The sequence below is a fragment of the Clinocottus analis genome, unplaced genomic scaffold, assembly GCF_023055335.1.
Source record: "Clinocottus analis isolate CAN_PGR_092001 unplaced genomic scaffold, fCliAna1.0.p SCAF_49, whole genome shotgun sequence".
NCBI classification, from domain to species: domain Eukaryota; kingdom Metazoa; phylum Chordata; class Actinopteri; order Perciformes; family Cottidae; genus Clinocottus; species Clinocottus analis.
This window is the reverse complement of record NW_027176206.1, coordinates 451586-463821: the sequence shown is the minus strand read 5'-3', so window position 1 is coordinate 463821 and position 12236 is coordinate 451586. Positions and strand designations below refer to the sequence as shown.

The 12236-nt window shown below is 48.8% G+C and overlaps 1 protein-coding gene across 16 annotated transcripts in view; it reads right to left on the bottom strand.

Annotated features, from left to right (window-relative positions):
• camk2d1 (calcium/calmodulin-dependent protein kinase (CaM kinase) II delta 1) overlaps nucleotides 1-12236 on the bottom strand; it is a 45305-nt gene that overhangs the window by 1755 nt on the left and 31314 nt on the right. For 4 of the 16 annotated variants that reach the window (XM_068599644.1, XM_068599646.1, XM_068599645.1 and 1 more), the window contains exons 14-19: nucleotides 10139-10198; nucleotides 8743-8787; nucleotides 5886-5934; nucleotides 1773-1848; nucleotides 1579-1673; nucleotides 159-387 (exon numbers count right to left, since the gene is read on the bottom strand). In XM_068599644.1, the coding sequence (XP_068455745.1) occupies nucleotides 159-387; nucleotides 1579-1673; nucleotides 1773-1848; nucleotides 5886-5934; nucleotides 8743-8787; nucleotides 10139-10198 (554 nt within the window). Of the gene's footprint in view, nucleotides 1-154; nucleotides 388-1578; nucleotides 1674-1772; nucleotides 1849-5885; nucleotides 5935-8742; nucleotides 8788-10138; nucleotides 10199-12236 lie in introns of those variants that run through there. The other 12 variants (XM_068599655.1, XM_068599657.1, XM_068599656.1 and 9 more) reach the window with 6 other exon arrangements.

The following is a 12236-nucleotide window of genomic DNA, read 5'->3' as shown; positions in this document are numbered from 1 at the left end:
AATATGTTTACAATCCATATGTTTTTCATTATCTTCACTACAAATCTCCTGTGTCATTTCAACACATCAGTAAAATAAGTACAGCAAATACATGCATGAAATAAACAGCGTGCTCGACCAGTGGAAGCCATCCGACTCCAGCGAGCTCGCGGGCTTACTTGGTGGGCACGGTGGGCGAGCCGGAGCGGTGGAAGTGGATGTTCTGCCACTTGCTGTCGCGGCGGTGCCAGATGCGCGTCTCCTCTGACTGCATGGTGCGAGGCATGCCGCCGGCGTCCATGTACTGGGTGAGGCGGATGTAGGCGATGCAGGCGGCCTCGTCCCCGATCAGGTGCACGTGGGGGTTGAGCAGGATGGTGTGGATCGGCTGCTTCCCCTTGGACAGAGCTGCAGAAGAGGAGAACATGGAGGTCAAACTCTATGCAGACGACATGAGAGGGGCTCAACGATCAGAGGGGAGATGTCTGGGTCCTCCTCACTAGAGGAGATGTCTGGGTCCTCCTCACTAGAGGAGATGTCTGGGTCCTCCTCACTAGAGGAGATGTCTGGGTCCTCCTCACTAGAGGAGATGTCTGGGTCCTCCTCACTAGAGGAGATGTCTGGGTCCTCCTCACTAGAGGAGATGTCTGGGTCCTCCTCACTAGAGGAGATCTCCGGGTCCTCCTCACTAGAGGAGATCTCCGGGTCCTCCTCACTAGAGGAGATCTCCGGGTCCTCCTCACTAGAGGAGATGTCTGGGTCCTCCTCACTAGAGGAGATGTCTGGGTCCTCCTCACTAGAGGAGATCTCCGGGTCCTCCTCACTAGAGGAGATCTCCGGGTCCTCCTCACTAGAGGAGATCTCCGGGTCCTCCTCACTAGAGGAGATGTCCGGGTCCTCCTCAGTAGAGAGGGGCTCTGGGTCCTCCTCACTAGAGGAGATCTCCGGGTCCTCCTCACTAGAGGAGATCTCCGGGTCCTCCTCACTAGAGGAGATGTCCGGGTCCTTCTCACTAGAGGAGATGTCCGGGTCCTCCTCACTAGAGGAGATGTCCGGGTCCTCCTCACTAGAGGAGATCTCCGGGTCCTCCTCACTAGAGGAGATCTCCGGGTCCTCCTCACTAGAGGAGATCTCCGGGTCCTCCTCACTAGAGGAGATCTCCGGGTCCTCCTCACTAGAGGAGATCTCCGGGTCCTCCTCACTAGAGGAGATCTCTGGGTCCTCCTCACTAGAGGAGATGTCTGGGTCCTCCTCACTAGAGAAGATCTCCGGGTCCTCCTCACTAGAGGGGCTCTGGGTTCTCCTCACTAGAGAAGATCTCTGGGTCCTCCTCACTAGAGAAGATCTCCGGGTCCTCCTCACTAGAGGGGCTCTGGGTTCTCCTCACTAGAGATGATCTCTGGGTCCTCCTCACTAGAGAAGATCTCCGGGTCCTCCTCACTAGAGGGGCTCTGGGTTCTCCTCACTAGAGAAGATCTCTGGGTCCTCACTGGAGGAGATCTGGGTCCTCCTGAGCACTGAGTGGGCTCTGGGGAGGAGACCCTAACCCTATTTCATGATCGCAACATCCCAAACATAGAAGCAACACAAACTCTTTACCGTTCTCAAAGTAGAAGCGGTGGAAGTCGGTGCCCTCCACCAAGTTGCCCAAGGCCTCAGGCTCAAAGGACGTGAGGCCGGGATCACAAATCTTCCTGGAATACAGACACAGATCTATCAGTCACAGAAAGGTTTGGTCTGACCGGCGTCTGTCAGGTATTACAGGTGAAATACTTTGAAATAGCTGAACTCACGTGTAGGCTTCAAAGTCTCCATTGTTGATGGCCTCAATCAGCTGCTCGGTGACTTTAATGATCTCCTGCTTACGAGCTGAGAGACAGAGAGAAGGAGATCTGAGACGACATGGAAACAACCTCTGATCAAGATGAAAAGAAGCACACAGAGTTAAAATGGAACCGATCAGGAGACAATGTGACCCAAAGAAATCACGACATCCAGGGAGTGAGTTTCACACACAGAAATACACGTAGAAAAGGCTGGCAGGAAGTCCATCAGGTAGTCAGACGGTCCAACAAACGACAACATCAACATTACCTTTCATGCTAAGTAGGTGAGCTAGGAAACAATGAATGGAAAGAAGAAATGCTGTTGGTGGCTCGCTAAGAAGAAAAGTACACCGCGCCTGACATTTACTCGAGGCAAATTGGAGTCACACACACACACACACACACACACACACACACACACACACACACACACACACACACACACACCTTTACCTTCAACCTCTTGAAGTCCCCTGTGGTGGCCGGCTACCTGAACGCTAACGCTAACAGGCGGCGGTGTGCTCTGTGCTGTGGCTGCCTGAATGCTAACGTTACGGCTGAAAGGGAGCAGCTGAGCTGTGGCCGCCTGAAGCGACAGCAGAACGCTGAGGACAGAAAGCTGGAACATGTTTCCTGGTGAACCAGCAGCGCAGCATGAGAGGCGACCACCAGGACGCATCCTAACCCTCCATCACCCTAACCCTCCTCTGATTGGCTGTTCCCACAAAGCCTGACCAGCAGACTTCACTCGCCAAACAGAGACTTTGTCCTGAACAGGTTGACGGAGGCTATCTGTTGCTAAAGGGGCCACATGAGGCCAAAAGGGGCCTTTTACTAACGTTTTATGAAATTGCACAATTATTTGGAAGATGCTTTATTCAAACTTTATTCCAACATTCACACACTCAAGGAGCATTTCGTAGTGCAGAGGGGACTTTGGACAAGGAGCCTTAATCCGGTTTGCTTGATGTCCAAAACCAAATGTGGAAGAGGAAACTTACAGCAACTATATTTATTACAGTAACTTAGCTCTAACAGAAATAACGCACCATACTTTTGTCAATCCTTTCCATTTTGTGAGGTTTTATATTTCTTACTGAAGGAGCATCGTGTAATACCCAACGTACCCATATATGGGTTTTTTTTTAACTTATTTTTGCAAATAAAACATAAATCACAATAAAATATATTGATGTTATCCACCAAATTAAACACCTTAGCCTTTGCTGCAAGAATCAGTCAGCTATTTAAAAAAAACTCAAACAGAAAGAAAGATAATCATAAAAGTATAAAACAAAAAAAAACAACCCAAATCAGCCCCAAATCAGCATGTTTCCAGAACCAGCAGCCTTTAGCTCGGTGCTATCAGAACCGTCCTGGTGTCCAGAAGCAGGACGGTTCCACTCAGAGTCCAGACCTTCAACATCCTTCCAGCTCAAAGAACCAGAGAGATGAGCCAGAGAGCACAGGAACATGAACCGCTTTATTGCAGTATTTGCTGTAAAATCAGCAATAGTTTAATGATTGTTAATTTGTGTGCTTGTTTTATTTTAAAGGGAAATATTGGTTGTTTTATAAATAAAAATAAAAAAAATCTGAATTTTTTTACTTTTTCTTCTCCTCAAATGTGACTAAATGTTACAAATGTGAGCCCTTGCCTGACTTTTTTCTGTACTAAATCCTCTCTAACTTTGTTCTGCTTCACTTTATCAAAGTAAAACAATGAAACAATTATGTTAAAACTTTGAGGTAGGATTTGGAAGAATTTAAAAGCTTACGAACGCATCATTTCAAGGTAAAAATCATGCTAAAAGTGCTTTTTTTCTAGGTGGACCTGAAACTTTACATTTCTTTCTGTGTGTCATCTTCATTTACTCTTAACCAGAAAGACTTAGACTGATATTTACACATCTGAGCAAAACTTAACATTATACTTGTTTATTAACTCCAAGATTATTCAAATAGCTCTAGTTGTTGCAGAGACACAGACATTTTAGTTTGTATGTCATTTTCAAGCAGAAACCTAAAAAGAGGCTCGGTGTTTTAAGGGATGAGAGCCATCCCAGCGAGTTGTGACAGCCTGTGACCAGTGAGGGGCGCTGTGACACAGGAGGTAGCATGAGGTGTGGCCCGTGTGGAAATATTAGTCAGAGAAAATGATTTTAATGCAATACCTTAGTGCCAACTGTTTTCAGAGCAAAGGACATTTAAAAAGTGGAATATGTCAAATATGAGCTGAACAAGGCGACCTGGTCTCAGAGCTGAACACAGCTCATTTAGAGACTCGCACACGTTGAGGTCGTGGGCGGGGCGTGGGCGGGGCGTGGGCGGGGCGGCGGGCGGGGCGACGGGCGCCACGGTGGCACGAGGTGGGATGATCAGAGGAAAAGACCAGAAACTAAGACGTGAAGAAGAGGAGCAGGTAGGCAGCCACCAGGGCCCACAAGACGTACTGGCAGCACTCCTCACCACTGGGCCACACACTGGGAGAGTACCAGCAGGAGGAGGAGGAGGAGGAAGGCCTGTGAGAGGTGAACTGCTCTAAGTGCTTGAGGTGATAGATGTGGGGGCTGGAGGATGAAGATGAAGGAAATGTGGACGAAGCAGGAAAACATGAAATGGAGAAAAGCAAAAGATGAAAAGGAGAATAAATGAAAAACATGCAGGACATGCCAGCATGACAGATGACGTGAACATGCTCATGGATGTGAGATCACAGCGAGAGAGACAGGAAGTTTACACAAACCAACACTGTCATCCAACCACAAATAATATGATCATCTTCTAAAACTCCTCCCCTTTAGGCAGCAGCAGCGTCACATCAGCATCACTTCCTGCTGTTACACATCAGCATCACTTCCTGCTGTTACACATCAGCATCACTTCCTGCTGTTACACATCAGCATCACTTCCTGCTGTTACACATCAGCATCACTTCCTGCTGTTACACATCAGCATCACTTCCTGCTGTTACACATCAGCATCACTTCCTGCTGTTACACATCAGCATCACTTCCTGCTGTTACACATCAAGTGTTCTCATTGTACAGACAAACAGAACATGTCATGTTTGTCTAAGACCGACAAAGTAACAATACTAAAGCTTGAATGCTTTTCCTTCAGCGCTTACACACATAAAAGGTCAACATTAAAGTCAACATTAAGGTCAACATGAAGGTCACATGAAGGTCATTATGACGATGTCAGAACTAAACTAATCAAAACTCACTCACTGCATGTCTTCAAAATGAACCAAGAGAAATCTTCAAAGTCAAAGTGAAAGAATAATAAAACATGCAGCAGGCTGCCGTCCAGACGGAGCAGAAGAGGCTCAGACGCTGGAGAGGCTTCTGAACGACTCAGAGTACAGGGGTCGTTCACACAGGTAGTTCACACAGGTAGTTAAGGCTGGTAGTTAACACGGGTAGTTCACACAGGTAGTTCACACAGGTAGTTAAGGCTGGTAGTTAACACGGGTAGTTAAGGCTGGTAGTTCACACAGGTAGTTCACACAGGTAGTTCACACAGGTAGTTAAGGCTGGTAGTTCACACGGGTAGTTCACACAGGTAGTTAAGGCTGGTAGTTCACACAGGTAGTTAAGGCTGGTAGTTCACACAGGTAGTTCACACAGGTAGTTAAGGCTGGTAGTTAACACAGGTAGTTCACACAGGTAGTTAAGGCTGGTAGTTCACACGGGTAGTTAAGGCTGGTAGTTAACACGGGTAGTTAAGGCTGGTAGTTCACACAGGTAGTTCACACAGGTAGTTCACACAGGTAGTTAAGGCTGGTAGTTCACACGGGTAGTTCACACAGGTAGTTAAGGCTGGTAGTTCACACGGGTAGTTCACACAGGTAGTTAAGGCTGGTAGTTCACACGGGTAGTTCACACAGGTAGTTAAGGCTGGTAGTTCACACGGGTAGTTCACACAGGTAGTTAAGGCTGGTAGTTCACACAGGTAGTTCACACAGGTAGTTAAGGCTGGTAGTTAACACGAGTAGTTAAGGCTGGTAGTTCACACAGGTAGTTCACACAGGTAGTTAACACAGGTAGTTAAGGCTGGTTAGTGTGGTTGTCCTACCTCTCACATCCTCGTCCTCAATGGTCGTGTTGGCACTCTCACTGGACTCCTGGAGAGAGAGAGACACATGAGAACAGACAGGATCACTGCTGTACACACCACACACACACTGTACACACCACACACACACTGTACACACCACATACACACACTGTACACACCACATACACACACTGTACACACCACAATCACACTGTACACACCACAATCACACACTGTACACACCACAATCACACACTGTACACACCACAAACACACTGTACACACCACATACACACACTGTACACACCACATACACACACTGTACACACCACAATCACACTGTACACACCACAAACACACTGTACACACCACAATCACACTGTACACACCACAAACACACTGTACACACCACATACACACACTGTACACACCACAATCACACTGTACACACCACAAACACACTGTACACACCACATACACACACTGTACACACCACAATCACACTGTATACACCACAAACACACTGTATACACCACAAACACACTGTATACACCACACACACACTGTATACACCACACACACTGTACACACCACGCACACACTGTACACACCACATACACACTGTACACACCACATACACAATGTGTACACCACGTACACAATGTGTACACCACACACACACACACTGTACAAACTGTATACACACTGTGTACACACTGTGTCTGTTCTAAGCTCATGGCAGACAGGACGTCTACAGGTTCCTGTTGGAGTAGGTGGTCTGTAGACTGCTGGATGTTCAGAACAGCTAGTTAGGTGCTGCTGCTTCAGCAAAGCTCACGGGGCAGCACACAGCACTACAATCAGCTCCTGGACAACACTGAAGAGTATTGTGTTGGTCGAGGGACGCATTCAACAGAAAGCTTCTTCTAGCTGATACAACACTCACGATGAGCACCATCATGTCACTAAGAGAAGATACGAGCATGCACAAGTCCACACGCTCATGTGACCGCACATGAGGATGTGGACATCATGGGAGAGCAGCTCCAGGCTTCCTCTGGGTCTGCATGTTCCTGTAGTTCCAACAACATGATCCCTTCTCATGTACGAGCTTTTTCAGAGGATTAAACATTTGCATGTATGCATAAATGTTTCTGTAGCTTTCACCAGGTCTGTGCCTGGATGCATGTCAGTCTACAGACTGATGACTTCATGGGTTTGTGCTCTGATCTGCACTGTCACCTGGTGGCCTGTTACTGTACACAGTTGTGTACAGTACACACTGTACAGTATGTACAGTAACAGCTGTGTCCTTTCTCCATCAACTGCTGTCAAGGTGTAGGAACATGAGGAAACAAGCTGGAGGCTGAGGAGGAAACATGCTGGAGGCTGAGGAGGAAACATGCTGGAGGCTGAGGAGGAAACAAGCTGGAGGCTGAGGAGGAAACAAGCTGGAGGCTGAGGAGGAAACAAGCTGGAGGCTGAGGAGGAAACAAGCTGGAGGCTGAGGAGGAAACATGCTGGAGGCTGAGGAGGAAACATGCTGGAGGCTGAGGAGGAAACATGCTGGAGGCTGAGGAGGAAACATGCTGGAGGCTGCAGAGGAAACAAGCTGGAGGCTGAGGAGGAAACATGCTGGAGGCTGCAGAGGAAACAAGCTGGAGGCTGAGGAGGAAACATGCTGGAGGCTGAGGAGGAAACATGCTGGAGGCTGCAGAGGAAACAAGCTGGAGGCTGAGGAGGAAACATGCTGGAGGCTGAGGAGGAAACAAGCTGGAGGCTGAGGAGGAAACATGCTGGAGGCTGAGGAGGAAACAAGCTGGAGGCTGAGGAGGAAACATGCTGGAGGCTGAGGAGGAAACATGCTGGAGGCTGAGGAGGAAACATGCTGGAGGCTGAGGAGGAAACATGCTGGAGGCTGAGGAGGAAACATGCTGGAGGCTGCAGAGGAAACAAGCTGGAGGCTGAGGAGAAAACATGCTGGAGGCTGAGGAGGAAACATGCTGGAGGCTGAGGAGGAAACATGCTGGAGGCTGAGGAGGAAACAAGCTGGAGGCTGAGGAGGAAACATGCTGGAGGCTGAGGAGGAAACAAGCTGGAGGCTGAGGAGGAAACAAGCAGGAGGCTGAGGAGGAAACATGCTGGAGGCTGAGGAGGAAACATGCTGGAGGCTGAGGAGGAAACATGCTGGAGGCTGAGGAGGAAACATGCTGGAGGCTGAGGAGGAAACATGCTGGAGGCTGAGGAGGAAACATGCTGGAGGCTGAGGAGGAAACATGCTGGAGGCTGCAGAGGAAACATGCTGGAGGCTGCAGAGGAAACATGCTGGAGGCTGCAGAGGAAACATGCTGGAGGCTGCAGAGGAAACATGCTGGAGGCTGCAGAGGAAACATGCTGGAGGCTGAGGAGGAAACATGCTGGAGGCTGCAGAGGAAACATGCTGGAGGCTGCAGAGGAAACATGCTGGAGGCTGCAGAGGAAACATGCTGGAGGCTGCAGAGGAAACATGCTGGAGGCTGCAGAGGAAACAAGCTGGAGGCTGCAGAGGAAACATGCTGGAGGCTGAGGAGGAAACAAGCTGGAGGCTGAGGAGGAAACATGCTGGAGGCTGCAGAGGAAACATGCTGGAGGCTGCAGAGGAAACAAGCTGGAGGCTGAGGAGGAAACATGCTGGAGGCTGAGGAGGAAACATGCTGGAGGCTGCAGAGGAAACAAGCTGGAGGCTGCAGAGGAAACATGCTGGAGGCTGCAGAGGAAACATGCTGGAGGCTGAGGAGGAAACATGCTGGAGGCTGCAGAGGAAACAAGCTGGAGGCTGAGGAGGAAACAAGCTGGAGGCTCTGAGCTCAGACGGCATCACACCGATCAGCTGTACCTTGTTTCCATCAGCTGGGTGCTGAATAACTGTGCTTTGAGGCTCCTGACCAGAGAGGAGCAGCAGGAAGAGAGGTGGTGAGGAAAGGAAGCACAGGAAAGTGTTTAGCAAGGAAGGAAAAGAACACACATAGTGAAGGAAGAAGGAAACGAGACTCAGCAGTTCTGCAGGAGAAGCAGGTGTGACTCAAACAGGAGCGCTACACACTGCTGCTACACACTCCTGCTACACACCACTAGACACTACACCTGCACCTGCCAGGAGTAACTAACATTCACACACTGGTGGGAGGGGCTAAGGTGCACCTGTCCATCAGGAGTAGCACTGATGGGAGGGGCTAAGGTGCACCTGTCCATCAGGAGTAACACTGATGGGAGGGGCTAAGGTGCACCTGTCCATCAGGAGTAACACTGATGGGAGGGCCTAAGGTGCACCTGTCCATCAGGAGTAACACTGATGGGAGGGGCTAAGGTGCACCTGTCCATCAGGAGTAACACTGATGGGAGGGGCTAAGGTGCACCTGTCCATCAGGAGTAACTCACATTCACACACACACTCTTACGTTTCTACTGTGAACAAACTGGAATGTAAAAATGACACCTTGTGGTTTTACGGGATGTTGTCAGCAGAGTTCCAGCGTGTAACTCCGTGAAAACAGTTCCTGTCTCTTCTTCACTTGACAACTCGTCATCATCAGCGTTGAACTCTCAGAATGATTAAATATCTTTAAGGAGTCACAACGCTGACAACAAGCACATCCTGAGACATCCAGAAACATGAGAAACAACTCACTTCTGGGTTGTTTGTCACTTTTAGAAGTATTGTGTGGCGGGTTGAACGCCGCTGTGCTCCGAGGCCTGGCTCATGGGCACTGTAGTTTTTAGAGCTAATTTGGATACCAGACTTCTCAGAAACAACATAACCTTCAATATGTTTTAGTCTTTCTACATACAAGAACATTGAGGATATCATTGAAAACTTGTAAGCGGATATTTCCAGAGGTGAAACATAAACACTCTGAAGACAAGACGGTTTTACTGGCTGCACCTTCAGTTTGGTGGCAGCAATGTCTTGAACCCTGCGGCAACATCGGCCACAGTTGCCATGCAATGGCCCCCGTGTTGCCATCACAGCCATCATCAACAACAAAGGAACATGTAGCCCATGAACAGCAACGTGGCAATGCAGCAAAGCAACCAGGAAGTGCACGTGTGCAGCTGATGTTACGCAACCAGCAACAGCCTGAGCTCTTAAGCCCAAAACAATAAAGTGAAGTATGGGCTCAACCGGCCGTCTGAGCGGGACAGATGCCACTGGAAGATGGACAGAGACCAGACCGTCATGCTACATGCTACATGCTACACGCAACATGCAGCAAGGCAGGAAGACAGTGTACCAGAGAAGGAGAGGAGACAGGCTCTTTGGGACTGGTGACCACATTGGCCTTGTTGTTGATCTGCAGTGACAGACAGACAGGTAGACAGACAGGTAGACAGGCAGACAGACAGGTGGACAGACAGACAGACAGGTAGACAGACAGACAGGTGGACAGACAGACAGACAGGTAGACAGACAGAGACAGGTGGACAGACAGGTAGACAGACAGACAGGTGGACAGACAGACAGGTAGACAGACAGACAGACAGGTGGACAGACAGGTGGACAGACAGACAGACAGGTAGACAGACAGGTGGACAGACAGGTGGACAGACAGACAGGTGGACAGACAGACAGACAGGTAGACAGACAGACAGGTAGACAGACAGGTGGACAGACAGACAGGTAGACAGACAGGTGGACAGACAGACAGGTAGACAGACAGGTGGACAGACAGACAGGTGGACAGACAGGTGGACAGACAGACAGGTGGACAGACAGACAGGTGGACAGACAGAGACAGGTGGACAGACAGGTAGACAGACAGACAGGTGGACAGACAGACAGGTAGACAGACAGACAGGTGGACAGACAGACAGGTGGACAGAAGTGACAAGACTTAGTGTTCAAACAATCGCTCTTCAAGCAGCTGCTGTGAAGGGAAAAGTGGAACGTTGTGTTTACGTGCGCATCAAATTATTATTAATAATGATAATAACAATAATAATAACAATAATAATAACAACACTAAACAGAACTCTCCCGCTTCCGTTTGTAGTTTGAACTAAACAGTAAAGCTCGTGAGCATCAGCAGCTTCATGCAGAGGATCAGAGACTCTAGAAGAAGAGGAGGGAAACAGACGGTGATGAAGGTTCTGGCTCACAGGAACATCTCATGTTCTGCTGATGTTCTGCTGATGTTCTGCTCATGAGGCTTCATAGGCTCAGCTGGTACAGCAGCTCGTCTCTAACTGATGGAGATCATCTCTGCTCCTTCGTCCTCATGTCAGAGGGTCTGTGAGCAGCACACTGTAACACGCTAATGTCACATGAAGGCTTCTTGACCCGCAGAGGAAGCAGCTGGTAGCTGCAGGCTGTCAGGTACTGTTCTCTGTCCAAAGATGTCTACTTCAATCATAACTCCAGAACCAGTAGACGGGCTCTCTGAAGTGACGTCAGCATTTGGTCCTCTCTGTCCCGTCTGCTCCTGGGCCTCCAGCAGCTTTAGGGTTTGAAACACAAGCACTTCCTACTGCTACCTAGCTAGCTACCCAGAGGGCTAACGAGCAGCAGGTTCAGGCCTACCCTCACATGTCCGTCAGCGTCCGCCTTCCTCTTCAGCACGAGCAGCCACAGCATATAGAACAAGATAGAAGATGAAGCTTTGCTCTGCAGTCAGCGCAGTAGAGGCTCATATGACATCACATCAGCTGATCAATACCCACACACAACACGTCCAAACAAGAATGATTGAAACCACATGCAGGTGAAGATCTTTGCTGTTCTGATGGTATTGTGATAATAACAATAATAGTGATGATTCTGAGACGTTGTGTTCCTCGGCCCTGAACACAGAGTTTCTCTTGGTGGCGTCGCTCTGCATCAGCACCACTTTCATCAGGACGTTAAAGGACTTTAACTCATGGAAAAACATCTCAAGCTCGTGTACTAATGAGGATGAGAGGAATGCAAATTGTCCACATTTAGTAGATTATCTAGAACCACCAGATTATTGTTATATTTTAACTTTAAGCAGCACAAATAAAACTGATTCTGTCTCTTTGTATTAAACCTTTAACAAAACATCACTACGGAGCACGAGGTTAACAGGAAAACACCTCATGCCACACACACACACACACACACACACACACACACACACACACACACACACACACACACGGCAGCTGAATGGACAAAGACTCATCTTTTAATAATCAGTTATTGTCTCTAACAGCTTCCTCAGCTCAGGCAGCAGATGTTCGTTCTCTGACAGATTGTTGATGCAGAGGGATCATTGATGTGAGGCATCAGGGCATCAGGACATCAGGGTTAGATGAATGTTTACCAGAGTTCATAGACTCAATGCGACACAACAACCTGCTGGTGTTGTTGGA